General features: G+C 36.2%; 6 protein-coding genes and 1 pseudogene across 10 annotated transcripts; 2 read left to right on the top strand and 5 right to left on the bottom strand.

The window, feature by feature from the left end:
- The first annotated feature begins 89 nt into the window (after nucleotides 1-89).
- On the top strand, nucleotides 90-4,424 carry SGT (UDP-Glycosyltransferase superfamily protein). 3 transcript variants are annotated; one of them, NM_180198.3, is made up of 15 exons: nucleotides 179-666; nucleotides 766-962; nucleotides 1,150-1,392; nucleotides 1,473-1,584; nucleotides 1,695-1,865; nucleotides 2,036-2,099; nucleotides 2,218-2,275; nucleotides 2,365-2,542; nucleotides 2,625-2,755; nucleotides 2,886-2,988; nucleotides 3,079-3,155; nucleotides 3,312-3,359; nucleotides 3,455-3,604; nucleotides 3,756-3,918; nucleotides 4,198-4,424. In NM_180198.3, exons 1-15 carry the CDS (start codon nucleotides 456-458, stop codon nucleotides 4,203-4,205), a joined length of 1,914 nt encoding a protein of 637 aa, NP_850529.1. In that variant the 5' UTR covers nucleotides 179-455; the 3' UTR covers nucleotides 4,206-4,424. The 3 variants fall into 3 exon arrangements, with proteins under 3 accessions (NP_566297.2, NP_001326118.1, NP_850529.1); NM_111582.3 differs by having other exon boundaries at nucleotides 90-666; nucleotides 3,756-4,393; NM_001337686.1 differs by having other exon boundaries at nucleotides 90-962; nucleotides 3,756-4,393.
- Nucleotides 4,425-5,562: 1,138 nt separating this feature from the next.
- On the top strand, nucleotides 5,563-9,757 carry AT3G07010 (Pectin lyase-like superfamily protein). Of its 2 annotated transcripts, none has more exons than NM_111581.3 (6): nucleotides 5,563-5,816; nucleotides 6,075-6,140; nucleotides 7,669-8,311; nucleotides 8,394-8,497; nucleotides 8,590-8,728; nucleotides 8,852-9,757. In NM_111581.3, exons 1-6 carry the CDS (start codon nucleotides 5,740-5,742, stop codon nucleotides 9,071-9,073), a joined length of 1,251 nt encoding a protein of 416 aa, NP_187357.1. In that variant the 5' UTR covers nucleotides 5,563-5,739; the 3' UTR covers nucleotides 9,074-9,757. The 2 variants fall into 2 exon arrangements, with proteins under 2 accessions (NP_187357.1, NP_001327532.1); NM_001337685.1 differs by having other exon boundaries at nucleotides 6,075-7,475; nucleotides 8,852-9,358.
- Nucleotides 9,304-9,983, bottom strand: LCR43 (low-molecular-weight cysteine-rich 43; the record flags this gene model as incomplete). Its single annotated transcript, NM_001035576.2, has 2 exons — nucleotides 9,304-9,799; nucleotides 9,914-9,983. The coding sequence occupies 2 exons, from the start codon at nucleotides 9,981-9,983 to the stop codon at nucleotides 9,633-9,635; spliced, it is 237 nt and encodes a 78-aa protein (NP_001030653.1). The 3' UTR covers nucleotides 9,304-9,632.
- A 547-nt stretch (nucleotides 9,984-10,530) lies between these two features.
- AT3G07000 (Cysteine/Histidine-rich C1 domain family protein) lies at nucleotides 10,531-12,641 on the bottom strand. Its single transcript, NM_111580.4, has one exon. It carries the CDS (start codon nucleotides 12,541-12,543, stop codon nucleotides 10,819-10,821), a length of 1,725 nt encoding a protein of 574 aa, NP_187356.1. The 5' UTR covers nucleotides 12,544-12,641; the 3' UTR covers nucleotides 10,531-10,818.
- A 527-nt stretch (nucleotides 12,642-13,168) lies between these two features.
- Nucleotides 13,169-13,324, bottom strand: AT3G06995 (annotated as a pseudogene). The gene has a single exon.
- Nucleotides 13,325-13,987: 663 nt separating this feature from the next.
- AT3G06990 (Cysteine/Histidine-rich C1 domain family protein) lies at nucleotides 13,988-15,659 on the bottom strand (the record flags this gene model as incomplete). Its single annotated transcript, NM_111579.1, has 2 exons — nucleotides 13,988-15,144; nucleotides 15,197-15,659. 2 exons carry the CDS (start codon nucleotides 15,657-15,659, stop codon nucleotides 13,988-13,990), a joined length of 1,620 nt encoding a protein of 539 aa, NP_187355.1.
- Nucleotides 15,660-16,245: 586 nt separating this feature from the next.
- On the bottom strand, nucleotides 16,246-16,669 carry LCR44 (low-molecular-weight cysteine-rich 44). The gene is made up of 2 exons (NM_001035575.2): nucleotides 16,582-16,669; nucleotides 16,246-16,479 (listed from the first exon to the last, which is right to left on the bottom strand). Exons 1-2 carry the CDS (start codon nucleotides 16,652-16,654, stop codon nucleotides 16,340-16,342), a joined length of 213 nt encoding a protein of 70 aa, NP_001030652.1. The 5' UTR covers nucleotides 16,655-16,669; the 3' UTR covers nucleotides 16,246-16,339.
- Between the last annotated feature and the right edge of the window lie 47 nt (nucleotides 16,670-16,716).

Below are 16,716 nucleotides of genomic sequence, written 5' to 3'. Positions count from 1 at the left end.
AAGTACGTAAAAAAAAAAAAAATGGACAGACAGAAGAGAAGATTCGCTGTCAAAGCATACGACAGCGCTTTTTTTAATTTTTGTTCAGCATACGACAGCGTTTTACGAATATTTTTTCTCGGACAGTTTGATATTTTTTGATTATAAATTGACCAAATAATCCATCACTCCGACAGTTAATTACCAAGTCCCTCGCCTGAACCGGAGCGAACCCATCACGTAGCCACCAGACGCGTCTTCGACCCACTTCGTCCGAACGTGCCCATACAATAGAACCTTTTCTTCTTAATTTCTTTAAAAAAAGATTTCAATAATCGAAGAATTACAAGAAAAGAATCGTATAATTAATTCTCTCCTTCACTTTCTGGGATTCGAAACACGCATACGCAAATTCGAGATACACGAAGAAAGGATCCAGATCGTTTTCTGCTGGTGGAGATAGAGAGAGAATCACGATGCCGGAAATATCGCCGGCTGAGCTCGCCAAGGTTTCTTCCTCGTCTTCTTCTTCTTCTTCCTCAAGTTCCGGCAGAGCGTCGGTGAAAATCGAAGAGATTGAAGGCGGTGCTGCTGCTAGTGGCGTCGTCATTGTTTCTGAAGAACTTGAGACCAATCCCAAAACTGTTGTTGCCTCCATTGCTGATGAAACTGTCGCTGAATCTTCAGGTTTCATTTTATCCTCTTCTTGCAATTGAAAAAACAGTTTTGGTTAATTGTTGATTCCTTTGTCTGGTTTGGATTCATTCTCGTTTGGATGATTTTCAGGTACTGGCAATAAAAGCTTTTCTCGAGTATGGACAATGCCATTGGAGGGTTCATCGAGCAGTGATAAGGCTGAATCATCATCAACAAACCAACCTAGGTTAGATAAATCAAAGACTGAGAGGCAGCAAAAAGTTACTCACATTCTTGCTGAGGATGCTGCTAAGATTTTCGATGACAAAATCTCTGCAGGGAAGAAGGTACTGTACTTCTATTTTTGGTTTGTTTTTTTTCTATCTTGTCCTTGTTCTATTTTTAGTTATCTGTTATATATGAAATCTCTTTGACTTTGAATCATGTGTGCACTTCCTTTTATGATTCCTACTTTTATGGTCAACGTTACTCTCCGTGACACTAGTCGTTTTTGGAAATGTTATATATCTGCAGCTTAAATTGCTGAACCGTATAGCTACTGTGAAACATGATGGGACTGTTGAGTTTGAAGTTCCAGCAGATGCTATCCCTCAACCTATTGTTGTTGATCGTGGAGAATCGAAAAACGGTGTTTGCGCTGATGAGTCTATTGATGGGGTTGACCTTCAGTATATCCCTCCTATGCAAATTGTGATGTTAATTGTTGGAACACGTGGAGATGTTCAACCTTTTGTTGCAATAGCCAAACGGCTTCAGGTTGGCTCCTATCTTCATTTGCACAATATTATGAACCTAAATTGGTTGGGAGAGAGTAATTGACTGTTTTGGTTATGTAGGACTATGGCCATCGAGTTAGACTTGCAACTCATGCAAATTTTAAAGAGTTTGTTTTGACTGCTGGATTAGAGTTTTATCCTCTAGGTGGAGATCCAAAAGTGCTCGCCGGTTGTATGTATCTACCAAACATTCCCATTCTTTCTTCATCCTTGTTAGTATTATCAGTTCTATCTTTGAAAGTTATCAGCAATTCACTGGTTTCCTTGCTATGTTGTGTACAGATATGGTTAAGAACAAGGGCTTTTTGCCATCAGGCCCTTCAGAGATTCCAATTCAACGAAACCAAATGAAGGACATCATATATTCTCTACTTCCAGCATGTAAAGAACCTGATCCAGATTCTGGGATTTCCTTTAAAGCTGATGCAATTATTGCCAACCCTCCAGCGTATGGTTAGTTTCAGCAACTTTGTATTACTGACTACTGTTTTATCACATCTTGGTGTGTGCACCATTGAGGACACAACCGTTTGCAAATACATGCGATGATGCTATAGTTTGAGATGCTTTGTTTTTCTAGCTTCCCAACTTATTATAGACTAACTTGGAAATCGTCATTTCAGGACATACCCATGTGGCAGAAGCACTGAAGATACCGATTCACGTATTTTTCACCATGCCATGGACGTAAGTCTTGTATTGGCAACAGATTATGGCTGTATGAGTGTTACTTTAAACACATTTTTTTCAATTTGTTTTTGTTCTGAATCATTCTCTATCTTTTTGCTATTAAATAATGATCCAGACCAACAAGTGAATTTCCACACCCATTGTCACGTGTCAAACAACCAGCAGGATACAGAGTGAGACTTGTTATATTGACAGAACATCTGATTGTTGTTTGCTTTTAAACCTGACTCCTTTGTTCATAACTGACATCATGCAATTTCAGCTTTCATATCAAATCGTCGATTCATTGATCTGGCTTGGAATAAGAGATATGGTAAATGACCTTAGGAAAAAGAAATTGAAACTACGGCCTGTTACATATCTAAGTGGAACACAAGGATCTGGATCTAATATCCCACATGGATATATGTGGAGTCCTCACCTTGTACCAAAGCCAAAAGGTAGTATGACGCATTAGCTTACTGATGTAATAATGATGTTTTTATATTTAGATCTTTACTCTTCTCTCTTTTTTTTTCTCAGACTGGGGGCCTCAAATTGATGTAGTGGGATTTTGCTATCTTGATCTTGCATCCAACTATGAACCTCCTGCAGAGCTTGTGGAATGGCTAGAAGCTGGTGACAAGCCCATATATATCGGCTTTGGTAGTCTCGTGAGTCTTTTTTCTTACAAAATTGTATTTCTACTGGATTCTCTGAGAAATTGAAAACAATATTTATAACTAAGTAAGTAATTATGTTATGAGAAACTGAAAATAATACATCTCCCATTCTGTGGTAAAGCCTGTGCAAGAACCAGAGAAAATGACAGAAATCATTGTGGAAGCACTTCAAAGAACTAAACAGAGAGGAATCATCAACAAAGGTTGGGGTGGCCTTGGAAACTGTAAGTTCTTCAATCCGTATTACCTTTCCATTTTTGGATGTTTTCATGTTTGGTATATGTTACTATAATATTGATGTGGTTTTCATATAGTGAAAGAACCGAAGGACTTTGTTTACTTGTTGGATAATGTCCCACATGACTGGCTATTCCCGAGATGCAAAGCTGTGGTATGTCTAATAATCTGGAAATTCTCACAGTTTAGCCTTGATTATCTTGTTTCTTTATTTGGTTCTGGAAATTTTTAGTCACACATTTTACTTGTCTGGATTAGTAGTTTATGAGTCTCATCTTTAAACCTGAAATTGTTGGTCCCCTGCTTTTAGGTTCATCATGGTGGTGCTGGAACAACGGCTGCGGGTCTTAAAGCCTCGGTAAGTTTAATATGTGTGAAAGCGAAAGTCTGTTTCTTGATGTAGGACTTAAGTTGGTAAAATATGAAAGTGTTTTGCTTTTTCCTTGAACACAGTGCCCAACTACAATCGTGCCTTTCTTTGGAGACCAACCTTTTTGGGGAGAACGAGTGCATGCTAGAGGTGTTGGTCCTTCACCAATCCCAGTGGATGAATTCTCACTTCATAAGCTTGAAGATGCCATAAATTTCATGCTCGACGATAAGGTAAATAGTATTTTCTAACCAATCGGGTTTTAACAAGTTTTGGTTTGATTGCAGTCTAAGCAGTTCAGCTTGGTTTATATGACCATCAACTTGTGTGGCTGGTCATGGCATTGTTTTATAACAAAGAAACTGAGCATCTAAGTGTGAGCAGGTAAAGAGCAGTGCAGAGACACTAGCAAAGGCGATGAAGGACGAGGATGGTGTGGCTGGAGCCGTGAAGGCCTTCTTTAAACATCTTCCAAGTGCAAAACAGAATATCTCGGATCCGATCCCAGAACCTTCTGGATTTCTCTCTTTCAGGAAATGCTTTGGCTGTTCGTAACTTTCTTCTCTCCCTCCAGAATCTCCTCTTTTCTCTTTTGTATTGTTGTCTCTTGTAATGTTTTTCTTCTTCGGTTTTGGCTATACAACAACTTGCTTAGGAAAAGTTTTAACATTTGTGAAGTGCTTGGGAAATTTGCTGTTCTAGGGGATGCATATATTATAAAATTGTTATAAGCAGCAAAAAAAAAAAAAAAAAAAATTTCTGAAGATGTGCAGATTAGTGAACATTGTTGTATCGAGTTTTAATATTATGACATATTTTGTTTCAGTTTCTTGAGCTGCAACTTCAATGGAATGGTGTTGTACAGAAACAACAACAAATCTCTATTTTTTTTTATTAATTTGTTGCTTCTTTTGTTTTGGTCATGAATTGATCCATGTAAGAGCATGCTTGATTGCTTCTTGTTGTTGTTGTTGTTGTATAATTGATACGGCCGATAAATGAATATCCTAATGTGGTGAGCTATTTTTGTTTGTTAATCTCTTCCTTTCTTTCATTCCTATTGTTTTTTTTTTCATTATACTCGTAAGTTCCTTACCTATGAAAGTGCATGTTTGGTCATTAAACGTTGTTGCCGACAATCAACAAGTGGGAGGTTACATTAACTTTAGTTTCTTTACAACAAAATTATTGTCCGCTTATCAAACGATGATTAGTTGATTATTGCATACTTAAAGCATTATTAGCGGTTAAAAAAATTGAATGATTAACTTTGTAATGAGCATAAGGTATAATGGTCACATGGGCAAAAGTCAATAGTGCCGCATTAAGGAAATAAAACTATCCGGAACACTATGAGGCCTACAAGTTTCAGTTAGCTGTCCTAGCTTAACTTTACATGGTTTAAATTAGGGATTTCAGTTTTATTTTTCCTTTTAAATTTGTCTTTTACAAATCATTATCCAATGACTGGCGAGTTGCGAGAAAGAAGAGAGGGATGAGGAATACCAATCACATGACATGATACCGTTTGTTGGCCAAACTCATTATTGTTTATCACTGTACGATTCTTTTATACAAGTACACATGCACATGTGTTTTCATTTTCTATAGAAACCAAAAAACATATAATCCCTATAGATAGATATCTTAACCCTCACTTATACTTGAAAGGTTATAAATTCGGCTTGAAAGCTTATTGGTTAGAAGTACATATATAACAAGTTTTAGCAGCTTATTTTTTTCGTAAGAACAATATTTCTTAGAATGGTTCGGAGATATACCTAACTCCGTAGATTAAATCTGTCGGTCGGGTATAATGCATGAAAGATGACTTATGACAACAGTCAAATTAATAGTTCCTGTAACCTACTTTCTTATTGTTCAAAAATATATATGTATAGGTATAACCGTATAAAGGTCTTCGGATGAAAAATGAAAAAGAAAAACGGATATGGAATAAATAACATAAACGTTAATTAAATTCTGTAATTTCACAACTATATATCTATATAATTGCTATAAATTCAGGGAATATATGATAAAGCACATAGTGATATTTCTTCATCGTCCAGATTAGCAATCACAACCTAGATTCATGACCCTGCGGAATAAACAAATTGTATATATTTTATATACTTTAAATAGTTTTCTTATTCTTTATATATTTTATTTTCTATGAAATTAGGCCAATAAGATAATGGGAATGGTCACACAATCTTCTTCTTATATTAACTTCTCTCTCCCGTAGCCTTTCTTCTACTCTTCTTCTCATATTCCTCTTCCTTTTTCTTTCCTTATATCGAGAAAAGCCTCTGCCTCATATAGAGATAACTAAACAGAACAGAGCAAGAACTATACAGCCATAACAATGGCTGTCACAAAACTTATTCTCTTTGCTTCTGCATTACTTCTAACAGCTCTATTTATCGGCGTTAATGCATCCAGGTAACCACTTATCATCATCGTTATTGTACATTGGTTTTAGACATTAGACATCCATTGCAGGTTTTTAAGCTCAGTGTAGCTTAATTTTACGTTTTCTAGTTCATGCAACCAAGCCATTGAGCTTAAATAGTTCATCATATAACCTACTTAAGAGGTGTTTTTGGGTTTCGATAATTGGGTTTTCTAAAAACGAAATTTTGATCAATCAGGTTATAAATGAGACAATAATTGTTAGATCGTATAATTAATGTTTTTCAGGTCCAATGAAACATGGCATGAACATGCAGTTGAGAACCCAGATGAAGTCGCTGCCATGGTGGACATGTGAGTTTTCTCTATAAAACAAAAGATATTCCACGAATATATTTACAACTATCTTATGTGATGTCTTGTATATAAATTAGCTAATAATCCTTTTTAGTCTATCGAAAAAAACTCAAGTCTTACTCGCATAAATAAAATAAAACAAAAAAGAAAATAAAACTCTTACTTCCAGGGTATATCATCTCGTGAAACTTTTCTGAAAATGAAATAATTAATCCATTCATGTTTGATATTTCTTTTAATCGAGAAAAAACAGGTAAGTAGAATTTATGACAAAACAGAGCTCACATGAAGTTCTCTTGAAAAAGTTTGACACATCACTTTCATATTCTAGTCAAAATGGGTCCTCCCCAAAGCCACATTCCTCTGACTATTCCCTTTTCTTTCTCCTTTTCCATTATCATAAATAAGTTCAATAATGATTTTTCTTAGATAATTACTAGTTTTTCATCAAAGATAACCTCTGATTGCTTAACACAATGAAACTATTTTAGATAATTAATTAGGCTTTTTTGGGTTTAAAATTTAGATCATTTAGTTAAACGGTTAACAGATATTTGTATAAGTTGGTTATTGATTTATAGTAGTAGATTCTAATGACACCGACATACTATAATTACAGAAAGTTCATTTCCGAATTAACCTAAAAGAAAATAAATCCGGACTTGACACAACTTTTTACCCTTTTTCACTTTCCTCAACACCTAAAAAGGAATTTCTTTTAAAAAACGGTTCTAGTCATAATTGCATAATATAAGTTTTACAAGATCTATATGTATGTTTATGTTCAATTGTGGTGTGTGAGAGGTACTTTATGCTTATTCTCCTACTACTCACATAGTCACATGTAAGCAAGTCTTCGGTAGCTTCTGCACCAAAGGCAATCATGCATTTTGATCATACAATATCTATTTTAAAATAAAATTTGATAGTGAAAAATGTTGTGTGGTATTATTGAGAGGCATTGGTCCAGTCTTGAGAACATGTGTAATGTTTCAGTACTAATCTTTGAAACAATGATTTGCCAGCCCATGCACATGCTCGTGTCACATGCAATGACATATACTCTTCATTACATGTTTTTTCTTTCTCTTGTTCTTTTATAAGAAAATCAACAACAATTCGTTGGACTTGGATTTTTCATTAGTCGATAGATATAACCAATTAACCATATAAATAATTTTCTTATGATAACGATACACACACACTCTGTCTTGAGTTTGATCTTCTACAAGATCTTATTTACTTGTTTTTATTTTCGGTAAAAACAAACTTACAAACCAAACTCAACATGAAAAAAATAAAAATAAAATTGGTAAACAAAACAAAAAAGAGGTAGAAACTGCTATATATTTAGCTAAAATAAAACTCAACTCATACAGTAAATTGAATCATTTACTAAAATTTTGCCAAAAATAATAAATCAAGCAACTAACTTTTAATAATTAAACAAAATTACAAGTCACATAATATAATTTCCATAACCCCTAAATTAATTTGATGTTCGATTTTTTGATGAATCATTCAGGAGCATTCGAAACAGCACAGAGCGGAGAAGATTAGGTTACTTCTCCTGCGCCACCGGCAACCCAATCGACGATTGCTGGCGTTGCGACCGCAAATGGCAGCTCCGTCGCAAACGTTTAGCCGATTGCTCAATCGGATTTGGCCGCAACGCAATCGGAGGCCGCGACGGTCGTTTCTACGTCGTAACCGACCCTGGAGACGACGATCCCGTTAATCCCATACCGGGAACACTCCGTCACGCCGTGATTCAAGACGAACCACTCTGGATCATCTTCAAACGCGACATGGTTATAACCTTGAAGCAAGAGCTGATCATGAACAGCTTCAAAACCATCGATGGTCGTGGTGTCAATGTTCACATCGCTAATGGAGCTTGTCTCACGATTCAATACGTTACGAACATTATTGTCCATGGGATTCATGTCCATGACTGTAAGCCTACGGGTAACGCTATGGTTAGAAGCTCTCCGTCCCATTATGGGTTTAGATCAATGGCTGATGGTGACGCGATCTCGATTTTTGGATCGAGTCATATCTGGATTGATCACAATTCGCTTTCTAATTGTGCTGATGGACTTGTTGACGCTGTTATGAGCTCCACCGCCATTACTGTCTCAAACAATTTCTTCACCCACCACAATGAGGTATGACCTAAATCATATTTGGATGATTGATTGAGAATTTGGGTTTTGTAGCAGTAAGTTAATTAGGGAATGTGTTTATTAGGTTATGTTGTTGGGGCATAGTGATTCATACACAAGAGACAAGGTGATGCAAGTTACAATTGCTTACAACCATTTTGGTGAAGGTTTAATCCAGAGAATGCCAAGGTACCAAACTTGCTTGAAGAAAATCTCAAGCTCTGTTAGTTGTGTGATTAGAGAAGTTGTGTAGACTCTTAAGAAACGTTTGGTTTTTGCAGATGTAGGCATGGATATTTCCATGTAGTTAACAATGACTACACTCATTGGGAAATGTATGCAATTGGTGGTAGTGCTGGTCCAACCATCAACAGTCAGGGCAATCGATTTCTTGCTCCAGTCAACCCATTTGCTAAGGAGGTATATTTCTTTTGACTATCCACTTGATTCAAAGGATCGATCTTTATTGTGTTTTGACATTAATTCTATGTCATTGTTGCAATGAGATTAATGATTGGTGAAATTGTGGAATATGTATGGCAGGTGACTAAGAGAGAGTACACAGGAGAATCGAAATGGAAGCACTGGAATTGGAGATCAGAAGGAGATCTTTTCTTAAACGGAGCATTTTTCACACGTTCTGGAGCTGGAGCTGGAGCCAACTATGCCAGAGCTTCGAGTTTATCAGCCAAATCATCCTCACTCGTCGGCACCATGACCTCTTACTCAGGTGCTCTTAACTGCAGAGCCGGTCGTCGATGTTAATTGATCAAGAATCAGAAGAAAAAAAACCTTTTTTTGGTTGTGCAGTAGTCGACAAGTTTACCCGTATCAGGCCCTATGTCTTTTCTTCTTCACTTTTTTTTTTTTGTTTTCACTCTTGGGGTCTCTTGCGATATATGCTTCCTAGTGGATGCGGAGGCCTAATTTAAACGGCTTCAACTGTAATATAAAGTTGTATGATTAATTCTTTTCACCTCTATTGATATAAAGTTGTTTCATTAGTCGTTATCTCGCTTTACTGGCCTTAAAGCACTAAATGTACTTTGGTGGGCTGCTTCAAAAGGAATCAATCAATAGTGAATAGATTGAGAAAAGAAGTGAATGTGGTGGGGACGTGTGGAACTTAAAAAGGAAACAGAGGAGAGACAAGAAGCACATGAGATTGCAAAGATGGAGGAAGTGTGCTTTACAGAAGAAAGGTCTCCTTTTTAGTCATGTGATGTTTGGCCAACGATCATGTCAATGCTTCTCTTCCATTACAACCCGATTTGAACTAATCAAAATTGGTATTGATGATTTCAAAACATATATGTTGTTTTAGTTATGGAGTTAATTTGTAGCAACAACATGTAAAGGGATCGTCATCCTTGGGCTTCCAGGCAACACATTGACCATAATTGTATCCTTTCCTAATCCCGACGCAAGCGGCTTGACAGTCCGTAAACATATCACATGGTCCAATGCATTCTTTTTGCGCTTCTACTTTATCTACAATTCATTCAAAATTAGAAAAAACAACTAATATATCAATAACACCATATTGATATTTCTCATAATATTACTATAGACAAAATGAAATGTGCAGCTCATAGAAGGTCTAACCTGGAACCAGAAAGAGGAAGATTATTGAAGTAATCACGAGCAAGCTCATGATTCCAATCTTATAATTCATTTTCGTTGTATTATCAAAATATATCACTTTGCTTTGCCTCAAAATCTCATTTATAGGGATATTCAGACTCAAGCGGAATTTAAAATACTTTGATTTGATACCATCAATTGAGGGATATTTTAGGAGGTGTATTCAATCTTATATTTTGAGTGATTTGAGTTATTTTGAGTAAAAATCCAATTCTTAAAATGTTTCAAATAACTTAGGGATTTTTTTAATATATTTTAAAATCACAAGTTTAATAACATTAGATTTTTTAAAATCCATAACTGAATAACATAAGATTTGCTATTTTAACATACATACTTAAAATGTTTGATTGAATACTAATGTTTTTCTTTATATTGATATTACGAATTTCGAATGTGATTTATTTCCATTGACTGGTTTAATACAGAAAACGTACAAAAATCAACTTTGTTTTCGTTGAGTCGTCGTTGACTGTATAATTTAGTTATTTTATTGCCAATATAAGGAAATACTTGGATTCTCTTAATCCTTTTGCATGCAAAACGTATTCAAACATTGGACGACATTAAAGTACACTCTTTATGCAGACCTCTTATTTTTACTTAAACCATATATGTAATATTATTAGTAGACAATTAAAAAGTTGAGAAAATGATCCAATTCCAAAACAACCGAAACAAGTTCCAAATAGGATTGGAATACAAATTAATCAAAATCTAGAAGAATTGAAAACACATGAAACTATTAAGGTAAAAAAAGAAGAAGGGGATAAAGATAAAAGAAGATATGAAGGAAATTACATCATTATAGCTTTCCGCTTTCGAAAATAGATGCCTTGCGGTGGCCTTTAAGACATACTCAAGGTTTAATAATCAACTTCATAAAACCACAACATGAAGTATTTATCGTATGCACAGTCCATTGAACAAGCGAACAGAACAAATGAATCTGGAGAAGCAGCCTTAAGGAAGGAAGGGAACCCCCAACGTTGTTCACACAAAGTATTTGGACAAGTAGCCTTAAGGAAGGAAGGGAAGCTGCAACGTTTTTTACACGATATGCAAAAAGGTCTAGTCATACCATCGTTGACGACTAGTTCAGCTTCCCCGTATTTTTTCCCTGGCTTTAAGTGATTAAAGTCTCCAAGTACACATTTGATATGTAGAGTTGACCCACAATCATCACATCCATAAAACCATACGCTCGGATCTAGCTTTCCCTCACAACTATCACACCATAGTTGTTGACCTTTTGAATTCCCAGGGACATGATGCAGCGATAAATCATGAGCGTCGCATATGTGTCTCACTTTTCTTGGTAAAGTGGCACAATCCATGCCTAAATTAAACTCACAAACAGTACAACTTAAGACATAGTGTAAATATTTACCACAGGCTCCACAAAGCTTAAGTTTTTCGGCTGCTGACAAAATGTGGTATAAGGGATGGGGATGCAGTTCATGGTGAAAAGGCTCGGAAATGGAGCCGCACCGCACATCAAACTTTTCAAACCTTGAACAGTACCGGAAGCCATCAAATATTTTTCTACAAGATATACACTTATTATACTCGCCAGCCTTCGTAACTTGTAGATCAAGCTTCTCGGTGTGCATGATATTTCGTTTCCTCCGTGGAAGACTAGCACATACTTTATGAAGGAAGAACTCGCATTGCACACATTTGAAGAATGGATCAGAACTGATGGGAGTGATGCAAGCGTCGCACAGCATCTTTTCATAACCGGTAACATCATCATCACCACCAAGTCTTAGATTATGTTCTTCATGACAAAAATGAATGATTTCCTTATCATTTACTACCTTGTATGGATCTTCGATTTCTTCTTCTTCTTCAGGCACATCTTCTAGTTCTTCTCCATTCCACACATCTTCCCTTATGGCACACTTTGAATGAACAGCATAATTAGGACAACGCTTGCAAGAGTAAGCTCCAAGACTCCAATCTATTTCTTTACGACAAACACCACATGAACCCCAATCGCCGTGGCCGAGATGATAAGTGCGAGAAATGCGGTGGTCATGACGGTTGATGTTGATCACTCGGGGCAAATCGATGCAGTCTTTGTGCAGCATGAAACCACATTCAAAACAAAAGTAAGGATTGCAGTCACCAAGCATCCCGCATGCGTTACAAGTGAATGTGATCTTTCTCGGCATGAGGGTGAATGTATGCTCGTGGCTCTTTGGTTGATATATAGTACGTTGTGGCGGATGCCTCCAACAATTCACGTCTATGCTGAAGTTACATAAAGAACAATGATACATGGGATCAACAAGTTCTTCTCTACAAAAATGGCATTTGCCATCTGTATAGTCAATTGTCCCGGGGGAGACTTTCTTGAGAGGATGTCTGGAATGACTCGGGTGGTCGATGGTGTCTGGCCACTCGATGCATTCTGAATGCGCTTGAAAGTTGCATCTTGAGCAGTAATAGCATAAGCCATAATCTCCATTGCATACTGCACAATAACTATATGATTGCGTCAAATGTATGTAGAGTAACATATGATTGCAGGGAATCTTCACTTTTTGCTTTGGTTGGTCCATTGGTTGGTCCGTGATCGGCTCCATTTTTGATGGGTGAAGAAGTCGAAAGATTGAATATCAGAGAGAAGGCACAAGTTTGTACTTTTTTGTCATGTGTGGGTGGGTGATATACTTCCTTGCTAACTCATTTTTCTTTCTATCCCTTTGAGCTGGTCATATACAGTATTTTAGTGTTACCCAATAGTCATTGACTTTACCGACAAAACCAGCTCATCATCGTGCAAATTGCAACATTAAATATTTATTAATTATCAATAAGGCCATTTTTGTCGTGTTATATATATTTTTATTGACTTTATAAAATTGATCTACCAATAACATTACTTTTTTGAGTTTTTGATTCAGTATTAGCTGGATTGTTTTTTAATAGTTTTATTTTTATATATGAATGAACAGCATTTCAAAATATGATCATGGCATTAGCCGTATACTTCGGATCCGTGTGTTAGTGGTCGTAATATATTGTTTTAAAAAAGTTTTCGTCAAATATATTATCTGTTAATGAAATGCAAATGTTTTGTTTTCTTATTTTTAAGTGTTTTGAGTTGAGCAAAGTTGTCAAAACTCACATGCTTGTTATTGTAGTATCATAATAAATTGTTAATCAAGATATTAAAGAGTTTTTGTTGATGATTTTCAATACGTACATTTAAGATTCGAAACATTGAATGGTTGCAACAACACACATATTGGGAGTTTTCCAGCCAACGCATTGGCCAAATATGTATCCCATCTTGATGTGAGCCGTGTGACAGTCAGCAAGCATTTCACATGATCCAATGCATTGGGGTTCAGCTTCAACTTTCCCTGTTTTTCATCCCAAAAAAATAATATATATATATATATATATATATATATCTTATAGCATGCAAAATGTATTCAAACATTGGACGACATCAAAGTACACTCTTTATGCAGACCACTTATTTTTACTTAAACCATATATGTAATATTAGTAGTAATATTACATATATGGTTTTTTGAAAAAACAATCTAAATTTTGTCACGCCTTGCCGCCTCCTCACAACCAAATAGAACTCCGTTGAAGCTGTGATCAAACGTTGGCTCTCCCATTTATGATATCAATAACCGATTCTGACTTTTCTTTTGTCGACGAGTTTTACTTTTTGTTTAACAAATTTACTTTTGGTACGGTTTTCTTTGTTTCGGAGACCAAAACAAGATGATTAAAATTGTCAACAACTCACACATTTTTTTATTTTTTTTATTTATCATACAAGAGGTGCGTGCATTACATGGAAGCAAATAGATCCAATTTATGAACCCCTCACACAAAGTTCCAAATAGGATTGGAATACAAATTAATCACCATTGAAAACAAATGAAATTATACATTAAGGCAAGAAAAAAGAAAGAAAGATAAAAATAAAAGAAGATACTCAACGTTGGGTTTCCCGTGTTGGCGCTTTTCTATGGCTTGCGTTGGCCTTTCAGACATACTCAACGTTTAACCAGATTCGTCATAATACCACTTCTTCCAGTAGCTATCGTATGCACAGTTCATTGAACAAGCGTATACAAGAGTTGAATCTGAAACGGTAGCCTTAAGAAAGGAAGGGAACATGCAACGCTCTTCACAAACTATGCAAAAAGGTCTAGTCATACCATCGTTGGCAACTAGTTCAGCTTTGCCGTATTTGTTTCCTGGCTTGAAGTGATACATGTCTCCAAGTACACATTTGATATGGAGAGTGGACACACAATCATCACAACCATAAAACCATACGCTCGGATCTGTCTCTTCCTCACAAATATCACACCACAATGGACCGTCGGTGTTTCCAGCTCCATGATGCAACGATAAGTCATGACCGTCGCATGTATGTTTCACTTTTGTTGGTAAAGTGCCACAATCCATGCCTAAATGAAACTCACACACAGTACAACTTAAGACATACTGTGTAGGTCTATCACATGCTCCACAAATATGAGACTTCTCTTCTGGTGAAAAGATGTGGTATAAAGGATGGGGATGCAGTTCATGGTGAAAAGGCTCAGAAATGGATCCACACCGCACATCAAATTTATCAAACGTTGTCTTGTACCTGAAGCCATCGAATAATTTTTGACAACTTCTACACTTGTAATGGTTGCCAGCCTTATTTTTTACCCTTAGATCAAGCTTGTCGATGTGCAAGATACTTCGTTTCCTCCGAGGGAGACTAGCACATTCTTTATGAAGAAAAAACTCGCATTGCACACATTTGAAAAATGGATCAGAACTGATGGGAGTGATGCAAGCGTCGCACAACATCTTTTCATAACCGGTAACATTATCATCACCGCCAAGTCTTAGACTATGTTCTTCATGACTAAAATGAATGATTTCTTTATCATTTATTACCTTGTATGGATCTTCAATTTCTTCTTCTTCTTCAGGTACATCTTCGAGTTCTTCTCCATCCCACACATCTTTCCTTACCGCACACTTTGAATGAACAGCATAACTAGGACAACGCTTGCAAGTGAAAGCTCCAAAACTCCAATCTATCTCTTTGCGACAAAGTCCACATAAATCCCAATCGCCGTGGCCGAGATGATAAGTGCGAGAAATGCGGTGGTCATGACGGTTGATGTTGATCACTCGGGGCAAATCAATGCAGTCTTTTTTGCAGCATGAATCCACATTCAAAACAAAAGTAAGGATTGCAATCACCAAGCATCCCACATGCGTTACAAGTGAATGTGATCTTTCTCGGCATGAGGGTGAATGTATGCTCGTGGCTCTTTGGTTGATAAATAGTACGCTGTGGCGGATGCCTCCAACAATTCACATCTACGCTGAAGTTGCACAAGGAACAGTGATACATGGGATCAACAAGTTCTTCTCTACAAAAATGGCATTTGCCATCTGTATAGTCAATTGTCCCGGGGGAGACTTTCTTGAGAGGATGTCTGGAGTGACTCGGGTGGTCGATGGTGTCTGGCCACTCGATGCATTCCGAATGTGCTCGAAAACTGCAGCTTGCGCAGTAGTAGCAGAAGCCATAATCTTCATCGCATCCTGCGCAAGTATTTATATCATAGTCATATGATCCGGGCCATCCTCCACCCTTCAGTTGTATGTATTCTAACGGATGATTGCAGGGAATCTTCACTTTTTGCTTTGGTTGATCCATTGGTAGTCTGGGATCCTTGCTAACTCTTATTTCTTTGAGCTATACATAAATTGTGTAACCAGTGACCTGACATATACATTATTTTTGTATTACCCAATACTCATTGACTTTACCCATAAAACCAGCTCAGCATCGTGCAAATTGCAACATTAATTATCAATAAGGCCATTTTTATCGTATTATATATATTTTTTTGAATTTATAAAATTGATCCTTTTTTTTTTCTTTTTGTCGGCATTTATAAAATTGATCCACCATAAACATTAATTACTACTTTTTTTTGAGTTTTTCACTCAGTCTAAGCTGGATTGTTTTTTTATAGTTTTATTTTTATATATGAACGAACAGCTAGCGGCTATCATTTCAAAAATATGATCAAGGCGCACATAAATCAATCGCCGTATACTTCGGATCAATGTCTTAATAATGTTGATTAGTGGTAGTAATAATGTTTTTTTTAAAAATCGTCAAATAAACTTTATACACTATGATAAGTTATAATTAATTGTTCATGAAATGCAAATGTTTTCTTTTCCTTATTTTTCTCAGTGTTTGAGTTAAGCAAAGTTGTTAAAAACTCACACGCTTGTTATATAGTAGTATTATAATAAATTATTAATCAAGATATTAAAGAGTTTTTGTTGATGATTTTCAATACGTACATTTAAGATTCGAAACATTCAATGGTTGCAACAACACATATCGGGAGTTTTCCAGCCAACGCATTGGCCAAATAAGTATCCCATCCTGATACAAGCCGTGTTACAGTCAGCAAGCATTTCACATGATCCAATGCATTGGGGTTCAGCTTCAACTTTCCCTGCTTTTCACCAAATACAAAAAAAAAAAAAAAGACTTGAGATAGAGTAACACATTATTAATATTTTCCCATAGTTTGCTATTAAGACACGAAGAGACTAACCTGAAACAAAGAGAAATAGGATGACTATTGAAGTCATCACGAGGAAGCTCATGAATTCAATCTTGCAATTCATTTTCGTTGTAGCTAATCTATTCGTTTTGCTTTAATTTATGTTCTTATGAGCTCTTTTTATAG

Source organism: Arabidopsis thaliana, chromosome 3 (assembly GCF_000001735.4).
Source record: "Arabidopsis thaliana chromosome 3, partial sequence".
In the NCBI taxonomy this organism is placed as follows: domain Eukaryota; kingdom Viridiplantae; phylum Streptophyta; class Magnoliopsida; order Brassicales; family Brassicaceae; genus Arabidopsis; species Arabidopsis thaliana.
The sequence above is the reverse complement of the archived record's forward strand: the minus strand, read 5'-3'. Positions and strand labels throughout refer to the sequence as shown.

Coding starts and splice junctions, on each gene's coding strand:
- SGT (NM_180198.3), top strand. CDS start 456: ATGCCGGAAATATCGCCGGCTGAGCTCGCCAAGGTTTCTTCCTCGTCT. Junction 1,585..1,694: donor TCCAAAAGTGCTCGCCGGTT/GTATGTATCTAC, acceptor TGTTGTGTACAG/ATATGGTTAAGAACAAGGGC. Junction 2,276..2,364: donor AACAACCAGCAGGATACAGA/GTGAGACTTGTT, acceptor ATGCAATTTCAG/CTTTCATATCAAATCGTCGA.
- AT3G07010 (NM_111581.3), top strand. CDS start 5,740: ATGGCTGTCACAAAACTTATTCTCTTTGCTTCTGCATTACTTCTAACA. Junction 5,817..6,074: donor ATCGGCGTTAATGCATCCAG/GTAACCACTTAT, acceptor AATGTTTTTCAG/GTCCAATGAAACATGGCATG. Junction 8,312..8,393: donor TCTTCACCCACCACAATGAG/GTATGACCTAAA, acceptor TGTGTTTATTAG/GTTATGTTGTTGGGGCATAG.
- AT3G07000 (NM_111580.4), bottom strand. CDS start 12,543: ATGGAGCCGATCACGGACCAACCAATGGACCAACCAAAGCAAAAAGTG.
- LCR44 (NM_001035575.2), bottom strand. CDS start 16,654: ATGAATTGCAAGATTGAATTCATGAGCTTCCTCGTGATGACTTCAATA. Junction 16,480..16,581: donor CCTATTTCTCTTTGTTTCAG/GTTAGTCTCTTC, acceptor GGTGAAAAGCAG/GGAAAGTTGAAGCTGAACCC.